Source organism: Equus quagga, chromosome 18 (genome assembly GCF_021613505.1).
Source record: "Equus quagga isolate Etosha38 chromosome 18, UCLA_HA_Equagga_1.0, whole genome shotgun sequence".
Lineage (NCBI taxonomy): Eukaryota > Metazoa > Chordata > Mammalia > Perissodactyla > Equidae > Equus > Equus quagga.
In genome coordinates, this window is record NC_060284.1 from 44,681,900 (window position 1) to 44,705,333 (window position 23,434).

The 23,434-nt window shown below is 44.2% G+C and overlaps 2 protein-coding genes across 4 annotated transcripts in view; one reads left to right on the forward strand and one right to left on the reverse strand.

Annotated features, from left to right (window-relative positions):
* DCLRE1B (DNA cross-link repair 1B) overlaps positions 1–15,671 on the forward strand; it is a 38,887-nt gene extending 23,216 nt beyond the window's left edge. Inside the window, exons 1-4 of one of the 3 annotated variants that reach the window (XM_046645192.1) lie at positions 8,582–8,843; positions 10,780–10,945; positions 11,306–11,488; positions 14,327–15,671. In XM_046645192.1, the coding sequence (XP_046501148.1) occupies positions 8,796–8,843; positions 10,780–10,945; positions 11,306–11,488; positions 14,327–15,390 (1,461 nt within the window). In that variant the 5' untranslated portion in view covers positions 8,582–8,795 and the 3' untranslated portion in view covers positions 15,391–15,671. Of the gene's footprint in view, positions 1–8,581; positions 8,844–9,609; positions 10,099–10,779; positions 10,946–11,305; positions 11,489–14,326 lie in introns of those variants that run through there. The other 2 variants (XM_046645191.1, XM_046645194.1) reach the window with 2 other exon arrangements.
* On the reverse strand, positions 646–9,457 carry AP4B1 (adaptor related protein complex 4 subunit beta 1). Its single transcript, XM_046645190.1, has 11 exons — positions 9,322–9,457; positions 8,932–9,121; positions 7,303–7,527; positions 6,713–6,843; positions 6,192–6,339; positions 5,144–5,640; positions 4,031–4,114; positions 3,183–3,286; positions 1,956–2,163; positions 1,456–1,737; positions 646–1,190 (listed from the first exon to the last, which is right to left on the reverse strand). Exons 2-11 carry the CDS (start codon positions 9,042–9,044, stop codon positions 763–765), a joined length of 2,220 nt encoding a protein of 739 aa, XP_046501146.1. The 5' UTR covers positions 9,045–9,121; positions 9,322–9,457; the 3' UTR covers positions 646–762.
* Positions 15,672–23,434: the final 7,763 nt, after the last annotated feature.

The following is a 23,434-nucleotide window of genomic DNA, read 5'->3' on the forward strand; positions in this document are numbered from 1 at the left end:
CAATAGTGCTGCTAGACATATGCACTGACTGCTTTGACAGCTTGAACGAGACCCTTAATGAAGGCAGTGAGGGTCACAGAAAACTTCCTGAAAGAGCTCATGACCGAGCTGCATACTGACAGACAGACTAGGTGTTACTTAAACAAAGAAGGTATAGGGGTGAGGAGATGTTCTAGGCAAGAAATAAAAACAGGTGCCAAAGCACAGAGGTGAGAGAGAGCTTAGTGCATTCAAGAAACTGTAAGTGGTTTGCTTTTGCCAGAAGAGAGGGTGTTTTGGGGAGTGGGGAGACATGACACTGAAGAGGTACTTCAGATGCCACAGTAAGGACTTTGAACTATGGCCTAAAAAAGCATGATTACAAATATAAGAACAGTCAGCAATTTATAGAAATAATCAAGGAAAGAAGAGATGACTCCTACAAATGATGACTCTATCAGTGTCCACACACATCAGGCATCTTTAATTAGTAACACAATCGCTCAAACTGATTAGAAAAGAATCCAAATCCTATTCTTACCCCATTCCCATCCCCTTACCAACAACACTAACCTTTACATCACCTGGAAAAATGGGGTCATTCACCAATAGGTATGAGAGGAATAAGTCAATGGTCTTTGGACAAAAACACAACAACCCTCATTCTTAGATTTCCCATTCTCCTTTGTATTTGATGCTATCTGGACTCACAAGCAGCTCTAATAAGAAAAATTAAGGCACTCACAGCTATTCACCTCACTTAGAAAAGGCAGCAAGAATCTGTTATGATTTTATTTCTCCAATTGTTCCAATCACAGTTTCTAATACAGAAATAAAACCATTCAGTGCCTCAGTCCTAGCCTCATTTTGTTTCACGGAGATCTGCATTTCCAAGTTCTCGGGCTCCAACAGCAGTTCTGTTAAGAACAGACAGCCAGTATCATCCTGTGCACTGAGGTAGGCTTTCCATGGCTGAGCCCCTGCCCTGCTCATTGCAATGGTCTGGATGTTCACTACTTGCAGGGCCATCTGGAGGGTGTCAGGATGGACTGCTCCCTGCCAAGGGAGTACTTGCTGATGAGCAACTTTGAGGTGAAGCCAAGTTTTCTCAAAACATTCAGCAGTAAGCTGGCATTTGGGGACTAGCATGAGGGCTCCAGCATCAGGGAGTTCTTGTACCCTCTTCTTGTTCTCTTCAGGAATCAGGGGTCCTAAAAGAGTCAGAAAGCTTGTGTAAGAGATGTTCTTAATCTATAGGAAGTACATTTTTCATCTAGATTTCCAGAAGTACACAATATGACTTTTATCTTTGGATAAATGGCTTAAATAACCAATGATGAACTTCTTTCTTGCTCACAAAGACTTCAAATTTACGCAACAGTCTAAGATTTAGCTAGGGTATTCTACTTTCTCTACCAGTCACTGCAAAAAATAAAGATTTTTCATGACAAGATATAAAGTAAAGACTATTTTTACCTGATGTGGCAAAGGATGCAGTGTTAGGAAGCTCTGGGCCACAACGCTCTGCCCCCTGACATTTAGAGATGGTTGCCCAGCGGGCTTTGCCATATACTGGCACCAGTGTGTTGAAGTCTGAAGCCCAGCTATTCACAGGTCTTTCTGCCTGATCCTCCAAAAGTCCAAGAGAAGGGTCAGATTTAGGGCTACACAGGATCCGCTTAACTTCATCAATGCCAGCTAAGAGGAGGCGATAATAGAAGAGACCTCGGTCCCGTACTGCCATATCCTTTTCTTCCTCTGAGGTACGACAACAGATTGAGTCAGTTAAAAACAAAAACACTCCTTTTTTACCCCTGTGCCAACCAAAATAGGAGAAAAAAATGAAGGAGGGAGGAAACGCTAGAAAACATTAACATTTTATCCTTAGGTCCCAGACATGACTCAACAAACAATGCAAGCTGTGAGAATTTTTACTATTGGTTATGGCAAGTGATATTTCCTTCTGAAGAACCTACCGATGCAGTAATACAACAAACGCCCCAGCGTGTCCTGGCACTCAGCAGGTCGCAAGAGGAAAAGGCGCAGCAGGGCAGTGAGTAGCTCCATCTTAACAGCTGGAAACGTCTCTGACTTCACATTATCCACAAAGTCTTCCAAGACATAAGGAGCATTGGGAATTCTTTCCCCATGGACACCAAGTAGCCAAATAAGTGCCTGCTTCCCCTAGGAAATGAAGGAACAAGAACAGGTGCTCAACATTTGGCTGTCCAAAACACAGAAGACAGTAGACAGTTGCAGGTTTTGCTTTTCCCCTAGCGTCAGCAGAAAAGGTATAATCTTTTATTTACTTCAACTTGGATTGTATCAATTCCGCCTACCACACTCTCTACAACAAACAGGAATGAAATTCTACCGCACAAAAGAAGACTCAAGACTGTCATAGTCTATGTTGACTGAGCAGTAAGGCTTCCTCAGCTTTGGGGCCTCTGACCCAATTTGGAGTTTAATGTTTCAGTGGAAGCTACTGAAAGATTTCTCTAAATTACTTCATGAAAGTGGTGATTAACCTAGAGTGCATATCAGAATGAGCTGTGAAGCTTCTTAAAAATCTATGTGTCTAGGGGCTGGCCTGGTGGTGTAGTGGTGAAGTTCACATGCTCTGCTTCAGCAGCCCAGTGTCTGCAAGTTTGGATACCAGGCACAGACCTATACCCTGCTCATCAAGCCATGCTGTGGCAGCGTCCCACAGACAGAATAGAGGACTGGCACAGATGTTAGCTCAGGGCTAATATTCCTCCAGCAAAAAGACAAAGATTGGCAACAGATGTTAGCTCAGGGCAAATCTTCCTCACCAAAAAAAAAAAATGTGTGTGTGTGTGTGTCTAGGTCTACCACTCCTGAATATTTAAGTCAGTAGACCTGTGGTGAAGCCCAGATATTTGTAAAAATCCCACAAATGATTCTCATTTTCATTTCAGCTGAAAACTCCATGGCCTAAATTTCTAATTCAAAACTGTTCAAGAGAACAACAGAATTAAAGTATTTGTGATAAAAACTATAGCTAAATCCTAATGTTTTTATAATTTATTTTCCACTTACACCCAAAATAGAATCTGAGGTGGCAATTAACTCTAAGAATTTCTACTTCTGATACTGGGTAGAAAAAATAATTAGATTCCATCTCACAGAGCAGTCCCAAGCATTCCCCCTTTGCCTGGAAGTAAAGGCGAATTACAGTCTACCTCACTATCTTGAATGTTCTCCTCACAGCCGGGCAGGGCCTGACACACAGCTTCCGTACACTGAGGACACAACCAAACCAGGTCTCGGAAAGTTTGCACCACCACTACAGCACAGCTCAGGATACAAAAGGACAAGATTAGAGTCTCCACGCAGGAAGGAATCTAAAGAAAAGTAATACATTCAGACTAGATTGCTGGGTGGATTTCTGTAAAATGGGTGTTGGAGATGTGGTCAATGATTATCTGAGAAATGTGTGACATGGGCAATAATTTCTTAAAAGAACGCTGCTCTTAGCAGATTGCCATGAGGATAAATGAGCTAATGTAGGCAAAAGCACTTGGTAAAATGCAAAGCTGTATGCAAATATGGGGTAGTGTTGCTGTTGAATGATACTCCAAAGACAGAATAAATGGAACCCCCAGAGCTGGGACTAGGGTGAAGCAAGGTGCCAAGGGTGTAAAACTTAAGAAGACACGCAGGGTCAGCACTTGCACGAGCCTGAGAGTGAGTGCCTCTTTAAACTTTTGCATCATAGGCACCTTGCCTGCCTCACCCTAGTGCCAGCCCTGGAAGCCACTGCTTACAGTATGCTACCTTAAAGCAAAAAGAGGGGTAAAGGTGGGGAAATAATAAGCAAGGTCATCCTAGTACCTTCATTATCTATAGAACAGCCTTGCATACCCTCTACTGTGTTAGATTTATAGACTCTCTGCTTCTCAGATGGCAAGAGATGATGATGCAAAGAAAAGTTTAAACCTCTTTGTTATTAAACAATACTTTTTGAGCAACTACTATAGGCCAGGCAATTGACAAAAAAAAAAAAAAAACCTAGGGAGGTAGTCATTACCTGTGGTAATATGATCTTGTCGAAGCCCCAGCAACTCTGTTAGAATCTGCACACATTGATCCGTGTAGGTCCTGGCAATGCCGCCTACACAGGAAGGGAAAGGAAAGAAAAGCGTTAAGTCAAATATTAGCACCTCATTCTAAAATAATTTCCCACCAGCCAAAGACAAAGAGGACCAAAGATACTTAAAAAATCATCCCTTGCTTGATGAAATAAGAATCTAAGTTTGCTATTAGGGGAACTTCGGTAAAATAACTTCCCACTGAACAAGGTTGAAAACTTTCAGTAACAAAGGTATTTATGTGCCAGCGCGATATGAGGTACTGTTCACTCCAGCACATCCGCACAGGAATATTCCTGCCGGGAACATGTGACAGCAGTCTCCTGACTGTAGGATTTCTACTTTCCTCTTTGTTCCCTCTTCTCTGCCCCCAAAAAATTCTTTATTCTACACATGAGGGTTCCTTCTCCTCCTCCCCATGAAGCTCTCCAAAACTTAGCTGCCCAGCTGCTTTCATTTTGTGAGTCACTCTAGCCTCTTAAATTCCAGAGTAGTATGAATAAGTCTGTAAAACTCAGGATTTATTCTGTGTTGGTCTCTACTCAGCACAATACATAGCCCATAGTAGAAACCCAACAAACAACGGGTGAAGTGACATAGGACTTTGCGTCAGGAGAGCTGGGTTCCAGGCCCAGGTCCGGAACTGTATGACCTTTTGATAAGTTAATAACCTTTTTGTGACTTGAGTTTTTTCATCTTTAAAACAAAGTTAATAACACTTGTCCACTTTTCCTGACTGCCTCACTTCATAAGGCTGTGTTGAGACGATACACAGGAAGGCATTCTGGAGAGTAGACAACAAAGGCAATATAAACTTTAAGTATTATAGTTTGAGTTATCTGTATTCTCTATTCTGGAAGATATGGCAATACCAGTGTTGACAAAAAAACTTTTTTTGTCCCTCTCCCCCTTATTTGTAGTCATTGACCCAATTCTTCAGTGCACAGTACTTTGTCTCTGAAGCAAGATTCATTCCCCTTGCTCTCTATGGTTCCACAGCTTTCTAGCTGGTTGGTCTAGGCTCTCAGAACGAAAAAGTAGCAGATACCCACCTATGGCAAAGATGGCAGCCTGCGCAAAGTCAGTAGACACATCAGTACAGTACCCTCGAAGTTCCTCTAACACCTGCTGCACGTTCTCATCATTCACCAGCTCACACAGCACCTCCACCTTCTGTAGCTTGATGTAGTGGGGCTCCGAGTAGGAGCAAAAAAACTTTTTGTAGTGGCTGCTAAAGTGACCTGGCAAACTATGCAAGATCTGGCGCACATGACAGAGGGCAGCAAAACAGAGCTCGCGGCTCTCTGAAGAACAAGCAGCCAGCAAAGGCCCCTTGACTTGCACAAGCACATCAGTTTGTACATGGGGGAATTTTTTTGCCAAGATCAGAAAGAGTTTGGTGGCTCCCATAACCACGCCTGGGCTACTGCTCTTGAGAAAGCTGTCCAACAGATTGAGAATGTCAAACAGCTCCTCCTCACTGCGGGGTTGGTAGCGTAGCAGAAAGTACAATACTTCAGCCTGGCCCCACTGGTCCAGTTTTGACATTCTATCCAAAAAAAGAAAAGAAAAGTGCTGTTTCAGCAACAAAATTAGGATCATTTCCCTGTTACTGCCATGTTACCAGTCATCTATTCATCGTAACAAGGGGAGAATTCTTGAAAATAGGCTGTGCCATAATCGAATTATTCTTTTTACATACTATTTAAAATATTTTATACAAAATAGGCTTTCAATTCCAAGATCAGTTTACAGTACAAATGCACACTCATCTAAGGCCAAAGACATGATCACTATACCCTAGATCCAGACTCTCTACATTTTAAGACAGCATAAACGGCTTAGTTTGGGGAACACAATGACTAGAGGACAGAATCTATCCCCTCAGGATGTTCCTGCCATCTCTTGGTATCAGCCAAAGAAACTAAGACAAATAAAAGAAATCTTCTCAATGAAATACGAGGACGTTAATAGTTATAGTTAACTTTCTTTACCACTCTACAGAAGTTGTTCAAGACCTCTCCTTAACTCAACACATAGATAAGATCCCCCTGGGATGCAGATCTCATCATAGCAAAAAGAGCACTGAAGCATGCAAACCGATTTAAGAGATGGTGGGCGATGGGCTTATTGATGACAACACCTCCTTCCTGTTTCAGAATTTCCTCTAGAGACCTCAGGCAGTTCACAACCACAATTGGATCCTGGTCACGCAGCAAACTGTATAATTCATTTACCAGGGCACCATCTGTAAAAGAGAACAAACATCTCAGGCAAAGAAGAAAAGCTTCAGAGTCGCAGGGAAAAAGCCAGAGTGTAACAGCTCCAGACAGACAAAGCTGAACTCGGCTACAAAAATAACAAAGGCAATAACAAAGTGCAAGGCAAAAAAACTGCCATCTCCAGGCTGTTGTAACTAATGCAAAGGATCTCACCTGGACCCCAAAGAAAGGACTTCTCTAATCTCAGAAAATACCAAGCCCTGCATCCTACTTAAAGAGACAGGTACAGAAGTAGGGCAACATTATTATTTTCTACCAAAGCTACAATCTTTTACAAAGGTACACATAGAATGGAGGCACAAAAAAATGTTGATCATGATGGATTACACTGAAACTCACCCACTTCAGAGTCTCCATGAAGATTATGCATCTTGGCACAACCAAGGACTGCCACCCTCCTGACATACGAAGCCTTATCATGCAGACCATTGAGAATAGGCTGTTGGATATACTCCTGCACACCAGGCATCCTGAACAACACATCTTGAAGTCAGCCAAATCCTAAATACTAGTTTTGACATAATTCAGCCTCTATTCACTTAACAAAGGGTTTAGCAGATATTTGAACGTGCATCTATCAGATCATAAAGAACTGGAGAAAGCTGCTGCCATACTTCAAAAGCCATACTTGACTTTTCATTTGGAATCACGCTGCATTGGCAGCAAAAATATACATATACATAATTGTTTAGAAATCTTTAACCAAAACCAAGAACTATTTCACCAAGAGTGAGGGTGGAAAACTCCCTTTAATGAAACCATGATATAGTTTCTTAAACCAAAGCAATGGCTCAGAACCTGAGTTCAAGTTACAACAGTGTTTCCCCCAATATTAAGGAGCTCAAACAAATTGTCAGCATTAAAAACTTGTCCCATGAGCTCCTGAAGTCATCAGCCACTGAGAAACAGGCAGGGAAGAGGGTGCTCACCTGAGGCTACACATGCTCCGTAGGGCCAGCCCTCGCACCATCGGATTGGGGTCCGAACAGTCTTTGCACAATGTATTGATGGCCAGGAGAGCCAGATCTGGTTTCAGGGGGGCATATGTGCACATGTACAGATACACCAACTTCTTCTGAACAATATCTACAGTGGCACTGGCCTTCACCATTTCCATGAAAACAGCAGACATGTCCAAGCCCTGAGTCATGTGCCTAAAACCAACATACATAGCAGGAAGATGTAAAATATATAATCGCCAACATACAACAGAAGGCATTTTACTTATGCACGCCCTGCTTATCCAACTAGATTGTGATCTCTTAGAGGGAAGCAACCAGGTCTACTATATCACACAATACTTCACACCATGGGCGTGCAATAAACGTTCTTCTATTCATTCAATAAACACTTACTGAATTCCTAGTACATTCCAGTGAAATTCAGCTTTTACATTCCAGGGATATGCTCTGGGGACATAATTTTGAATAAGGCATGGTTTTAGATCTCTAGGAGCTCAAGGAACCAGACAAAAACACCACTAATTACACTACGATAGATAAGTATCATAACTGAAGTAACAGAGAAGGTGCAGTGGGGATCCAGAGGTCTAATACTGCCAGGAAGTCATAAAATGTTTCCACAGAGGAAGTAATACTTTAGTTGAACGAGCAGGAGTTGCCAGGCAAGTGTAGTAGATAGGTAATGATATATGCTATGAGGCATGTCTACGTGGTACACTATTTTGAGAGTGTGCAGGTAGTTGAGTTAGCTGGGTCTTCCTTGGACTTTGCTCTGTAGATCACTGTTTCTCAAACTGTGGTCTCCTACAGCAATCTGATGGGACACTTAATATGCAGATTCCTGGCTTCCATTCCATCCCACTGAAATCAGAAGCACTGGATTGGATGAAATATTTACATTTTTTTAAAAGCACCCCAAGGGACTTTGGGGCATACTAAAGTTTGTGATCCACAGCTGTAGGCAAGAGTTATATGTTCAAATACATATGTTGGAAAACTCATTCTGGCTGAAATGAGGCAAGGTGACCTATTAGTAAGCTACTGCAACTGTTGTGGTAATGAAACCAGAACGACAGCAGTGCTAGTAAAAAATAAGTAAATAAGAGGATGGATATTTAGAACTACGAATTCACACCATCTGGCTTGAGAAGTGAAAATCAAGTATCATCAAGACTGAGTCCCACGCTTGGTCAGCTGGGTGTGGACATTCATCAACACAAATATAAGCGGCAGAGCAGGTTTGGGGAGGGGGAAGGATGTAGGTGCTATTTTGCATGTCTTTGAAGAAATATCCACGTGGAAATGCCAAACAGGCAGCAGGATATGTGAGTCCGAAGATACAAAGGAGGTCTGTACTGGATATAGTATTATAGATGTGGGTGTCAGCAGTCTAAGTTCAAGATACGGAGGAAACCAACCGAGTAAATGAAGTTAACAGACGTCCCACAGGGGAGACTGAGATGGCACTCCAGAGAAGCAGGAGGACCAAACCATACAACTGCCATCAAGTATGGAAGCGCATTTCCTCGCTCAGAGCGGCCAGGGGTAGAGGGCCTGACGGGGGCTGCAGTGGGGGGTTAGGGTGTTGGGGGATACCTAATCACTCGCTGGATGACATTCCGGTAGCGCAGCCTATCAGCCTGAATGTGCGGGTTACACAGAGCCTTCTTCAGCTCCTTCACTACGTCTTCGGAGCCAAGGTACGGCATCTTCTCCAACAGGCCCGGGTCGGTTCCCCCAGATCACTAGGTAACTCGCGGGCTCCTTCTAGCCCTGCTGTGGGAACCTGGGTAAGGAAACGTCAGTTAGTGAAGAGACGAAAGGCGTGACCTCGCCCAGCCACAGCTTCCCCAGAGCCGGGCCCCAGGCCCCAGCACACTCAAACTTCAGCCCCCTCCGCTCCCCGGCCAGCCTCCCGCCGGGCTCTTCGCTTCCCTCCCGGGAGGTGCAGGCTGCCTCGCTCCGCGCATAGACCTCTCCGGCTACCTCTAGGCCTTCGGCCCGATTTCCAGCCCGGCAGCCGACAGTCCGCAGACCCCGCCCTCTCCGGTCCAGCCTTTCTGGCGCCTCCACGTGGTGGCCGTCACGGTTAGGCCCAATCACGCTTTCTGAGGAAGTCCCGCCTCCCCCGCGAGCCGAGCAGCTGCCACTCACCCTCTCTGGGCGAGCGCGGAGCGCGGCGCGGCCCCCGACCTCAGGGTGTCGGTCCCACAGGCCCTCGCCTCCCGGCGCAGCCGCACGGCTCCCTCTGGTGGAGCTGCGGCAGACAGTCGGAGATCGGCTACTTGGGCCTGTCTTCGCCCGGCAGTGGGCGCTTTGAGTGCCGGGCCTAGACCCCAGGTCCCGCCCGCGGCTAGAGGCGCGATTTTCGATTCTTCCCCCGACTCCCGCGAGCACCGTCACTTCCTTCTTTCTGCCACTCTAGTAACTTATTCGTCTACTGGGCTGGCTTTCTCTCAGGATCTCTGGCCCTGGTCTTGCCCCAGCATGACTCTTTTCAGGGCGCCGTTGTGGGAGCCTCGCGCAGGTCTGTTCCCATGAAGATCCCACTGGTGACTCTCCAACCCCGCCACCATGAACGGGGTCCTGATCCCCAATACGCCCATCGCCGTGGACTTTTGGAGCCTGCGCCGGGCTGGTTGCGCACGGCTCTTCTTCTTGTCCCACATGCACTCGGACCACACCGTGGGTCTGTCTAGCACCTGGGCCCGGCCCCTCTACTGCTCCCCAATCAGCGCTTACCTCTTGCATCGTCACCTACAGGTATGGGGGGCTACAGTCGGCCTCCGAGAGCTGGTCCAGGCGTCTGAGTGGGGACTTCCTATCTGTCACAGCCGTGGAGTCGCAGAGTAGGGGCCAGGAGGACTGATTTTTACAATGCAGGAATTGTTTGAAACCAGAAATGCATCTTTAGCACAGAATAGGAGTGTGGCTTCCAACTGGCCGACTTGGGATGTTTCGGCACCAAGTTGGGGAGATCTTTGAGTCCAGCCAAGAACTATTCCTGGCTTTGCACATAAGCTAGGCCAATGTTTCCCAGACTTGCCTCATCCTAAGAATCCACCTAATGTGCTGGGTAAATATACAGATTCTCCAGCCCCTCCCCCTACCCCATCTGATTCAGTAGCTATAGCTAGTGCAGGTCCTGGAAACCTGGTTGGGATTTTTTTAACAGGTGTCCCCAAAGGATTATGATGATCAGGAAAGTCTGAAAATCGCTGACTAGACTGTTTTCTGGATCTTTATTTAAAATTGTACAAAGGGTAGGGTGGAGAGTGGGAGGAGAAATGGTGAATTGTTTGGGAATCCCTTTTACAGCTTGGGCTCCTGGGCAGCTCAAGATTTGGTCAGCTTTCCGTGATTGGGGAAAGGGATGGTTCCTGATCCAGGGAGGTATCAGGGAGGGGAGTCTGTGTTCATTGGGATGCCCAACTGTTTCCTCAGGTATCCAAGCGGTGGATCCGAGCCCTGGAAGTTGGTGAGAGCCATGTCCTGCCTCTAGATGAAACTGGGCGAGAGACCATGACTGTAACCCTCATTGATGCCAATCACTGCCCTGGCTCTGTCATGTTTCTCTTTGAAGGCTACTTTGGAACCATCCTCTACACAGGTGGGCCTCCTGAGGGGTCCCTCCTACCCTCCCAGCCTAGACACTACTTTTCCTGAGCAGCCTTAACTCATAATGGAAGTCTGGAGGTCTCCTAGCCTCATCCCATATGAGCACAGTGACCCTTTCTCAACTGATTTCTCATTTAAGAGTCCACACTTTGTAAAGAGTAATCCAAAAACAGGAACAGGATGGAGACATTTCCACAGAGAAGCTATACTGTATTAGTTCAGTACCAGACTCCATGATAGTTTTTCCACAGGCCAGTAAGAAAATGCCCATCTGTTTGTTGTTTGAGGTGGGAGAGGCTTGTCTTCTGTTCTTTTGTCTCTAACTCTCTACCCACCCCATGTTCTTCTTCAGGTGATTTTCGGTATACGCCATCCATGCTAAAGGAACCAGCCCTGCGAGTGGGGAAACAGATCCATACCTTATACCTAGATAACACCAATTGCAACCCAGCCCTGGTTCTTCCTTCCCAACAAGAAGCTGCCCGCCAGATTGTCGAGCTCATTCGAAAGCACCCACAACATCACATAAAGATTGGTGAGTGCTTTCCTTTCCTTTTTCTCTCTCCCGTGGCTAGTGAATCTAGATTCTTTCGGGGTTTCTCACATCTTTCAATCTTCGTGCAGATCTCCCCTTCTCCTTGAAACCTACCCCGACCACCTTATCTAAAATCGCAATCTTCCCACCATCCATACTCCTACATTCCCAACTCCTGCTATCTATACCAATTCAACTTCTCATTTTTTCATGGCACTCATCACCTTCCAATATATTCTATACATTTTAATACGCTGTTGCTTATTGTTTATTGTCTAGCCCCACTTCCACTGCCACACACACACACACTCACACACAGAGAAATATAAATTCCTTGAAAGCATGGACAGAAGTAAGAAGAAATCTTGTGTGTTTGTGGAACAGAGAAGCAGCAGCCAGTATGACAGAGGCACAGTGGGTGAGGAGGTTGGAAAGGCAGGAGGGACTGAAGTACTCATAAGCCATTTTGAACTTGATCCTAAACGCAACCATTGCTCTTAGGACAAAGAACTATTGAAGAGTTCTAAGTAGGAGAGGGACAGTATTGCACTTATCACCTTAACAATGTATTCCATAATTTACATATTTGTTGTATTTAGTTTTTATTATCTGTGTCCTCTGCTAGAATGTAAATTCCACAATGGCAGGGCTCTTGGTTTTACTTATGGATATATCCCAGAGGCCTAGATTATTGCCTGATGAGGCATTCAATAAATATTTGTTATATGAGTGAATGAAATTTATCACTATGTAGATATTCAAGTGAATGTTATGCTTAAAATTAGATACATTGAAAAACCAACTAGATGCTTGTTCTAGTGATTCCACATAGTACACTTGGAGACTCTTCTTTTGGAATTGGCTTTTGAGATAGTTTATGAAAATCAATTTTTGTTTTTAAAATGTAATAGATTTGGTTCTAAATCACTTTTATTTTTTTGAGGAAGATTAGCCCCAAGCTAACATCTGTGCCCATCTTCCTCTATGTTATATGTGGGATGCCTGCCACAGCATGGCTTGATGAGGGACGTGTAGGTCCGTGCCCAGGATCCAAACTGGCGAACCCCAGGCTGCCAAAGTGGAGCCTGTGAACCTAACCTCTGTGCCACCGGGCCAGCCCCCCTAAATGACTTTTTTGACTCTTTCCAAAATTATAATGAATCCACAAAAGGGAAAAATTTTAACACCATGATGAATATTTTAAAAAGATACACCCCAATTCTGAAAGGAGTTTCAAAGTAGGGTTAAACAAAGGCATTGAAAAAAATTGTATACTTTCTAGCATGACTAGCAAATTGGTTGAGAAATATCCCCTACTCAGGATTGTTTGGCTGCTCATGAAGAAATATCAATCCTAACTATTCTTGGAGTTTTCAATGCAGAGTTTTCCCAGACAAGCACAGCTGGCTAGGAGGGTGCTGTAGAAGGGCTTAATTTTGCAAATATATAATAAGCTCCTATGTGCCAAGTATTCTGATAGGCAGTGGGAATAGAAAGATGAATAAGATATGAGGGCTTACAGTCTAGTAGTAAAGGACCTACAAAAAGTAAAAAAAAAAAAAAAAAAGTGAGTGGAGAGGAAAATGGAAAGGGAAAAGAAAATCAGCTACATGTGTGCCCAAAGAGTGAGGTTTTGAACCATGATGAGAAACAAGATGGATATTAAAAAACCTGTAAGTTCTTTAAAGGAGTTCACCATTTGGTGGTGGACTTGAAATACACCTTCAGGAAAGGCCTAGGGGCCGGCCCGGTGGCGCAGTGGTTAAGTGCGCACGTTCCGCTTCTCAGCAGCCCAGGGTTTGCCAGTTTGGATCCCGGGTGCAGCCGCGGCACCGCTTGGCAAAAGCCATGCTGTGGTAGGCGTCCCACATATAAAGTAGAGGAGGATGGGCATGGATGTTAGCTCAGGGCCAGTCTTCCTCAGCAAAAAGAGGAGGATTGGCAGCAGTTAGCTCAGGGCAAATCTTCCTTAAAAAAAAAAAAAAAAAAGCCTGAAAACAACTATTAAACAACATGTCCCGTATCTGTTACCATAACCGTTACCCAAATTTAGGCCTCCATTTCTTTCTGTGTAAGTACTGTTTGGGCCTTTTAACTGGTGTGTCTGCTTTCAGTGTCTTCTCCTCCAGGCCGTTGAATTACACTGCTGTCAGTTTTTTTTCCTAAAGCCCTGCTCTGGTCATATTAATCCTGTGATTAGAATTAGCCATGTTCCTGCTGCAGACTCTTCAATGGCTCCCCTTCAATTACAGAATTAAGGCCAAGCTTCTCAGCAGTACATACAAGGCCCTCTACTCTATGGCCCTTGCTTCCCTCTCCAGTGTCATTTCTTACCAGTTTCTCCTTTGTACTTCAGTGGCGCCAAACTGACCCGTCTTAAAATGTTCTCTACCATCCCTTCTCTTGCCACCTTAACTCATCCTTGAAGACTTGGCTTAGTTGTCATTTTTCAGGAAACTTTCCCTAACTCTATCAACTGGTGGATACTTTTTTATGCCCTCTTAATACTGTGTGCCTCTCCCCAACATGGCCCTTAACCACCTTGTTTCTGGGTCCCCATGTAGATTATACTCCTTGAGGACTGAAACTTTGTTTGTTTTCACAGGGCCTAACACTTGATAGATGCTTACCTTTGTTGAACTGAATGAATGAGTGGATTCTGTGTTAACCCCCCTGTACTCCATTCTCCATACATCTCAGCTCAAATGCCACCTCCTCCCTGATTGCCCAATTAATTTCGTGTATTTTAGTTAAACATTTGGTTGATTTATTAGGATTCCCCAGTAGCTTCATTCTTTTCCTTCTCTTACTTTCCCCAATCCCTTTAACGTGATTCAGGACTCTATAGCCTGGGAAAAGAGTCACTGCTGGAGCAGCTGGCCCTGGAGTTTCAGACCTGGGTGGTATTGAGTCCTCGGCGCCTGGAGTTGGTGCAGCTGCTGGGCCTGGCAGATGTGTTCACAGTGGAGGAGAAGGCTGGCCGCATTCATGCTGTGGACCACGTAGAGATCTGCCATTCTGCCATGCTGCACTGGAACCAGACCCACCCTACCATTGCCATCCTTCCCACAAGCCGGAAAATCTGCAGATCCCACCCCGATATCCACATCATCCCCTACTCTGACCATTCCTCCTACTCTGAGCTCCGAGCCTTTGTCTCAGCATTAAAGCCTTGCCAGGTGGTGCCCATTGTCAGTCGACAGCCCTATAAGGGCTACTTTCAAGATAGCCTGAGCCCCAGGCTCTCTGTGCCCCGGATTCCAGACTCTGTGCAGCAATACATGAGTTCTTCCTCTAGAAAACCAGGCTTTCTCTGGCTGTTATTAAAAAGGAGACTAAAGAGGCCGAGAACCCAGGGTGTCGTGTTTGAACCCCTTGAGGAAAATTCTGATCAATCTCAAGGTGACAGGGACTCAAAGAAGGCCAAGAATGAGAACCTTTCTGGGGACCTTGAGAAGCAACCCTCCCTCCAGCCTTTGCAGATCAAGCAGCAGCTATTCCCAGACCTCTGTAGCAAAGAATGGGATGGGGCAGCCTCTCTCTCTGAGTCCCAGAAGTTGGTGACTGTACTGACTGCCCCCTTGGGTTTTTCACTGCACTTAAGGTCTACAGATGAGGAATTTCTCTCTCGAGAAACTGAGGAGGCAATTGGTGTAGGGTCCCACGTGGTACCCGGGGGAGACAATGACGGCTCAGCACCCACAGGGAACCAGAGCGCTTCGATGGGCCAGGATTCTCCCCTGTCTCACAGCAGCCAGGCTGCCCCTCTTCTGGCTCCTGAGTTCAGGGGCCTGGCACTAAAATACCTTCTGACTCCAGTGAACTTTTTCTACACAAGGTTCTCTTCCAGGGGCTTTGACCAGCAAGTAGAAAAATACCATAAACCCTATGCTGAAGTATAGATGGGAGCGTACAGAATGACAACTTTGTTTGATCCAACACTGCAGTTTGGAAGATAGTGGCTGCTGGCTGCTGGGGAGTTTGTTTTGGGCCTTACTTTTCTGTTTTCACAGGATCCTTACGGGCTTAACCTGGAAGTGACACTTCTCAACGTGTGTTCATCCTAGTGCCTATGGGATCCTTGGTTTTATAGTTAACTGTGTTTAGGAAACACTTTCATTATAACTCCTTCACAATATGCATGAGCACATTAAAGGTTCTGAGAAGTCCTGCAGTAACTTAATCTGTTTAACCCAGTATTTCTCTAACTTTTTGGAACATGGAATCCTCTTATGTAGCTGTAGAAAGAGATAGTCTGAATCAAAAAGGACCAAGTTATTCCCATTGTTATTTTGAGCGTCATGTGCCATTCTCCCTGTCCCCTTTCCCTCTTCCTAGATAAAAGTCCCCAGGTAGGTCTGTTTTTTAAGTTAGGAACTGTGGTGCTGGAGGATAAAGTGATGATCCAGGCAGCATGTTCCAATTCTGAATGTCACTGACTTGCTGTGACCCCATTCAAATGACTTCCTGTCTCTACCTCTGGGAGGGAACAGGAAGTGATGAAGAGCCTTGGAACAGTGGAGAAAAATTCCACGTCTGCCTGTATGAGAGTTTGCAGTTAGTATCACTGGGGACCTATCTGGAACAGAGCCAGCTGGGGCATTGGGCACCCCTCACCAGGGCAGTACCTGGAACCCAGCTGAACATTAGGCTTAGGATACGTCAGGCCTCCCAGCTGCCTAGAGGCCCTGACCGTTTGGCTGAAATAAAGTTACAAAAGATCAAATGTGCTGCCAGATATTCCTGATTGTTCACATAGCTGGGATATTTGCTGCTCCCCCCGCACCCCCCTCGGATTGAGTAGGGAGCCAGAGCACACAGCCTGTTTGTTTTAGTATCCAGGGCAGAGACCAAAGAGCCAGCTGGTGGAAGGGGTGGGGGTGTGCAGTTCTACCCTGTCCTTCTGCTCACAGCCTGACAAAATGCCAAACCAGTAAGCAGGACAGCAGATACCATAGGCTCAGAGAGGGGGCACAGGCATGTAGAACTAGGCACATGGATTAAAAAGTGCTTCAGAATGGAGCCTTGAGTCTTTGCAATGAAGAAGCCTCTGTATCTTGTTCAGGAAAAAGAAGTTTTCTACTTTTGGAGGAAGATAGGAAGAATTTAGAAAGCAAAATAAGGCCGTGTTCTTGGGCGACCCATATACAGCTCTGTTTTGTCGGTGACCTTCCCGTGGGCCCACTAGGAGCCGCAGTAGGGGAGGCATGTGGGGCAGCAGGAAACATGGCCATTGTCCTGGGCCTGAGTCCAGGGCACCCTGGGCAGACAGAGCATGCTTAAATAGCAGAGCCCCAGTTCCTCATCTGGTAACCAGGGACTGATACCTCCCTCTCTGATTGTCGTGGAGGTTAGATGATTGGTAAAGTTGCTAACTGAGTGCCTACCACATGAGGGGTAATTCAAATATTGGTTCTCTTAGCCTCTAATTCTTTTAAAAAAAAATTATTCTGTGTATAAAACAAGAAACTGGACATCATAAAAATATAAAGAAGAAAAAATCAATTATAATTCCTCCATGTAAATCAGTTGTTTTCTACCAGTCTTTTTCTGTGGATGTAAATATTAAATAGGTAAATTTTTTTCAAAATTGGGGTAATACTGTATATAATTTTATATTCTGCATTTTACTTTCTTAACAGTATCTTAAGCATTTCTTCGTATTATTCAAATATGATTTTAATAGTTGTATAATACCCTATCATAGTATATCTTAATTAAGCCATTTCCATATTATTCAAAATTTTGTGTGCCCGTTTTCACGATTCTACATATTACAATGAATATCCTTATGCATATATCATGGCATTTTGTTTATTTCCTTAGAGTAAATTACTGGAAGTGGGATTACAGTTTTATGTTCTTGATGCAAATCATGCAAATTGCCCTTCAGAAAGGATTCCTTACCATCCTTTCTGAAGAAGAGGCTAGTATTCAAATACCTTGAAGATTCATTAAGTTCAGAGGACATCATTAGAATGGTACATGTAAACACATGGAAAACCACCTTGTGTGATAAGTTAATAAATATTTACTAAGCTGTGTGGGCAAGGCTTAGCCTGACTTCTAGCTGCCTCAGTTCTGTGCTACCCAAGGTGTCTGGGAGAGATAAGGTAGCCCTCAGTACCAGGGTCCCCAGATTGGTGTTATCTTCTAGGAACAAGGGAACTTGTCCTCTCTTGGCACATGCTGTATCACACGCATTCCTTGAAGTAGGATCTGTGTGAATTCAGATGGGGGAACAGAAGCAAAGGGCTTTGAGGCATTTAGTTGTTGGTGGCATGTTTGTGTTTTATTAACAGAAAAATTCCATACTATTCTAAAGTAAATGTCTGGCTTCTTATAATAGACATTAGCAGTTTCCTTATTTGTTTGATTTCTCAACACTCTCATATAAAAAGGCTGCATTGGGGGCTGGCCTGGTGGCGCAGCAGTTAAATTCACACGTTCCACTTTAGCGGCCCAGGGTTCGCTGGTTCAGAACCCGCATGCGGACATGGCACCGCTTGGCAAGCCATGCTGTGGCAGCCATCCCAAATATAAAGTAGAGGAAGATGGGCACAGATGTTAGCTCAAGGCCAGTCTTCATATATAAAGTAGAGGAAGATGGGCACGGATGTTAGCTCAGGGCCAGTCTTCTTCAGCAAAAAGAGGGGGATTGGCGGCAGATGTTAGCTCAGGGCTACTCTTCCTCAAAAGAAAATAAAAAATAAAAAGGCTGCATTGCGTATATCTTTAAGTAGTTAATTTATTTTTAGAATCTAAGGATGACCCCATAGATCTAAGATCTTGCAATTAGGCTTGAAGATCCTGGGAGAAAGGAAGTTCCCTAGAGATCAATTAGTTATTTGTTTCATGATCTGTGGGAAAACTTGTACTTTTTCACAATGAGACTACAGTGACTTAAGTCCCTTTAGAGAAGAAAATCTGCCTGGCTGGCTTTGGGGGCCCATCCATCACTCCTGACCCAGACTGCCCTTTGTGGTAGGAAACAGGAGATAAGTGAGTTTGCTTGTTCAAGAAAAGGGATTTGGACCTGGGTTCTCTATCTCAAGTCCACTCCCAGGGAGACAGTTCTCTGCCTTCTTGGAGTGATTCTCAAGCAGGAGAAATTCCATCTGGAGGTCCATGTGCACATATTTTTGGTGCTCCCGTTAGTGAGCAGCTGTCAGTCTGCCAGCCTGCTTACCACCCCTCAACCTTTCTGCCACCACAACAAGCTGTTTTGTCTTGTGTTCCCGGCGCTTCCCCATTTCTCTTCCTCATGACGTCCCACCTACATTGGCACAGAACAATTCTGCTTGCTCTTGTAATTATCTGAATCTGTGACTGCCTGTGGGGGGATTCTCAGAATGGTTATGCTTGCCTTTATTTTGACCACAATGCTTTTATTTAACTATACTCTTCCACCTCGACTCTCTCATTCCTGGGGAACTTTCTCTTCTTCGAACACATCCTTGACCCACTGGATCACAGAAAGCTCCCAGAATCTTGGGTTTTGTTCTTTTCCTGGACAGATAGTTTACTGATTCATCTTTCAATCACACAAAACTTCTAGCTAGCCTTGGGTTAGCCTTTCCCTTACCATATTCACATATTGAAAACACTATTGTATTACAGCTATTTTACCAATCTTGAATCCTCTCATCAATTTATAGTAAGTTTAGGGGGAGTGGAGGATGAAGAGTTTATCCCCAGTGCTACAATCCTATTCTTAATGTGCTCACTGAAAGGTCCCTTTGAGGAACCAAGAAAATTGGGTCAAGCTCAATCACTCTACTAATCAGACTATGTCTAAACAAAGCCTCAGGGTGGGATCAGACTCCTGGTGTGTAGGCAGTCAGGGATATAAAGTTTGGAGAAAACCTGCTAAAAGGTTCTGAGCACCCAATTCCTAAATTGGTAGTGGGGGTGCCCCGCCAACCAACAATTCTCCAAGACCAGCTGGGTGTCCTGTAATTCAACTCAGTTCTGACACCTTCTATCTGGAGATAGCATCAGATCCCGCAGGCTAAGGGCTCAGTCCTACAAGACTGCCCTCCCTCCCCCACTTCAGACGCCAATCGCAAGTCCAGGTTGTCACCTGTGCTTCTGACTGACCAACTATAGATTGGAGGATCCAACAACCCCCTCCTTGTGTTTGATTAATTTGCTAGAGCAGCTCACAGATCTCAGAGAAACATTTTACTTACTAGATCACTAGTTTATTATAAAAGGATATACCTCAGATGGAAGAGATGCATAAGGCAAGGTATGAGGAAAGAGCAAGGGGCTTCCATGCTCTCCCACATCTCCACGGCTTCATTTCCTCCTTCAGAACCCTGTCTTCACTCTAGATGACTCAAACAGGGAATAAAGCAGAGTTCTTAGCCCTCAAGGGGCAAACAACTATTGAAAGCTTAGCTTGGCAGACACTTTATTATCTCTAAATCTTACAACTGTCCCATGAGAAAACTAGTGTCCATAAATTCATTCATTCATTTGTTCATTCAACAAATAATTATTGAATGCCTACTATGTGCTAGGCATGTGTTCTAGACATTGGGGATATAAAATAGTGAATAAGACAGAAAATGTCCTGCACACATGGAGCTTACATTTTAAAGGAGAGAGACAGGCAGTTTACATAAATAAATATCAGATCATGGTAAGTGCTAAGAAGAAAATAAAACTGGCTAATGGGGGTAGGGAGGAGTTCAGATACAGGTCAAAGAAGGTGTCTCTGTGGGACTGACACTTAAATTGAGACCTGAGTGATGAAAAGGATCTGGCCAGGTAAAGACCTGGGGATAGCATCAGTGCAAAGACTGTGTGATAGGAATGGGCTTTGTGCCCAAGGAATGTCAAGAAACACATGTGTCAGAGGGGGAAAGGAAGAGGAGAGGAGCTCAGAGAGGGAGGCAGAAGTTGGATCAGAAGTGACTTAGAGGGCTGGCCTGGTGGCGCAGCGGTTAAGTGCACACGTCCTGCTTGGGCGGCCCGGGGTTTGCTGGTTCGGATCCCGGGTGCGGACATGGCACCACTTGGCAAGCCATGCTGTGGCAAGCGTCCCACCTATAAAGTAGAGGGAGACAGGCACGGATGTTAGCTGAGGGCCAGTCTTCCTCAGCAAAAAGAGGAGGATTGGGCAGCAGATGTTAGCTCAGGGCTGATCGTCCTCAAAAAAAAAAAAAAAAAAAGTGACTTAGAGGTTAAAGTAAGAAGGTTGGGTTTTAGCCTAAGTGTAATGGGAAGCTATTAGAGAGCTTTAATGAGAGTGAAATGATCTGATATATATTTTTAAAAGCAACAGATGGAGAATGGGGCAGGAATGAAAGCAGGAACACCAGTTAGGAAGTTTTTGCCGCAATGAGAGATATTGGTGAGCTGAACTGGGATTTTTAGAAGACGGGCTTTACAATGTGTTTAGATACAAATGTATTAGCGTTACGTCTTTAGCATGAGCAGCTACAGGGAGAAAGACATACTTTTTCCTCCACTGAAGCTTTCACAAAGGAGAAGTGTATATATAACTCTCTCTCTCTCTGTCTCTCTCTCTCTCTCTCTCTATATGTATATATACCCAAAGATATGAGACAGATACACATATTTTGGGGGAATGAAGAAAGGAATAAGAAAAAATGAGCAAGTTTATTTACAATACAAGTAAATAACCGGAATATTTTATGAATTAACAGTATTTCCTATAATAGACATGTTTTATAACTACATACTGAAGAGAAAAAATGTTTTACTTGCTTTGAGTCAACACAAGCCTTGGGGTTAGAGGTTACATTTCCTGAGTGACTAGGACTCTTTAGTAAAAAATTTCATTTATTAAAGACTACTTACTTTTTAAATTATTATGAAGTTGTTTTTTTTTTTTTAAAGATTGGCACCTGAGCTAACATCTGTTGCTAATCTTTTTTTTTTCTTCTTCTCCCCAAAACCCCCCAGTACATAGTTCTGTATTCTAGTGGTAGGTCCTTCTGGTTGTGCTATGTGGGACACCACCTCAGCATGGCTTGATGAATGGTGCCACGTCTGTGCCCAGGATCCGAACTGGCGAAACCCTGGGCCACAGAAGTGGGGTGTGGGAACTTAACCACTTGGCCACAGGGCTGGCCTCTGAAGTTTTAACTATAAAATTTTATAGAGAATAACATTAGTCTTGATCTTTGAATATCTGCATCTATGAGGAGAGATCTATAAGATACAATGGAGAACAGAGCATAGTCAAATTCAGTCTGAATTGAGTCTTTTTGTTTAATTCACCAAGTTGTAATACAGTAGTCCCCCTTTATTCTCATGGGCATATGTTCCAAGAAGCCGAGTGGATGCCTGAAACCATGGATAGTACTGAACCTCTATATACTATGTTTTTTCCTATATGTACATACCTCTGATAAAGTTTAACTTATAAATTAGGTACAGCAAGAGATTAACAATGATTAATAATGAAATAGAACAATTATAGCAATATACTGTAATAAAAGTTACTGCAGATCTTAGCAAACTCAGCATACAATTTTTTTCTTTCAGACAGAAGCCTATTTCACATCAGAGAATCTGCCGTCTAGGGTTTTGATAGGGCACCTCCTTCTACCCCACCCCAGCGGAGAGAACCACTTGCTAACCACTTGTGACAGCTTACAGACTTTATAAAAGTGAATTTCCAAAAGTACTAATAAAAAACTTAAGTTGAATTCACAGCCAAAGATGAAGATTGTTATTTTGAGATTTCTTAAACTCTGTTCTATAGTTAACTGAATTCTGATGCTTTGAGCACTGTGAATAAAGACTCAGTAATTTACTCAGCAAAATAGTTATTAGTACCAACCACATGTCAGGAATTGTGTTAGGCAAGGGACACTTCATTAGGGCTTTTTGATTTCCGAGTTTGTAGGAAGTCCAAAATGACTTAGCACAAATACTCCATTATTAAATTTTGAGTTCCTGTTCTGATGCATTGCCCTCTCCCTTGTGGGTCTCTCTGTGCCTTCCCAGAGCATTTGTTTTGCCTTTGGATTTTGCTTAGAAGAGATGATAGGGAAAGATATATGAAATGCAGGTGCTGATAGCTTGTGTAAGAGTGGTCAAAGAAAAGGTAAGAAGCTAGAGAATGGCAGAGGCAGGATAATGAGAAATGATGATGATCCAGGGAAAGAGAGAGAAAAGCACTATTCATTGGTTTTGCTGAATAATGGGTTAGTATATGAAGAAAACGAGAGAGAGTAAGATGGTTATGTGTGGATGAGAGGGGAAACAGAAATGATTAAGTGGGGAGGACGAGGGTCTGAGGAGGAGTAAACATGGGTTGTATGAGTATTCAAGGTATTTGTTCTTCCCCCAGAATAGTCTCTGGGTTGACCCTTGAAAATTAGGAAAATTACAGGGTAAAGTCTCTTGCCCATTATCTCTAAATCCTGAAAACCTCCCATCCTCTCCTTTTTTTTAATCAAGTTGAAATTCACATAACGTACAATTAACCATTTTTAAAGTATACAATTCCGTGGCATTTAGTGCATTCACAACGTTGTGCAACCACCACCCCTCTCCAGTTTCACCTTCTTTTTCTTCTAATTACTTGTATTTGACTCTTCCTCTCTAATCCCACAGGCATGGCCTTCATCCAGACTCCTATTCCACCAAAGCCATCGTTTCTGCTGGGACCCAGTCCCTAAAATGTCCTATTCTGATGCAAAAAGGAAAAAGACGAGCAAAACTTAAACTTGAGAGCAGGCAAGTCAGATTCCTACCTGCAGTCAAACACCCAGCAAGAAACCCAGCTTTGGCGGGGAGATGCTGGGGGAGGAGGGAAGCATGGAGGCAGTGAGGAGACAAAGCCCTCTCACAATAGAGAGGACCTTCCTGCTGAAGTGGAGAGTACTCACTCACCTGATTACCCTGGACGGGTTCCTATGCAGGTGGGGGCTTCACTTCTCAGCTTTGTATACCACACTCATC

Coding starts and splice junctions, on each gene's coding strand:
- AP4B1 (XM_046645190.1), bottom strand. CDS start 9,044: ATGCCGTACCTTGGCTCCGAAGACGTAGTGAAGGAGCTGAAGAAGGCT. Junction 7,528..8,931: donor GTCATCCAGCGAGTGATTAG/GTATCCCCCAAC, acceptor TGTTGGTTTTAG/GCACATGACTCAGGGCTTGG. Junction 6,844..7,302: donor CGGAGCATGTGTAGCCTCAG/GTGAGCACCCTC, acceptor TGTGTTGTTCAG/GATGCCTGGTGTGCAGGAGT.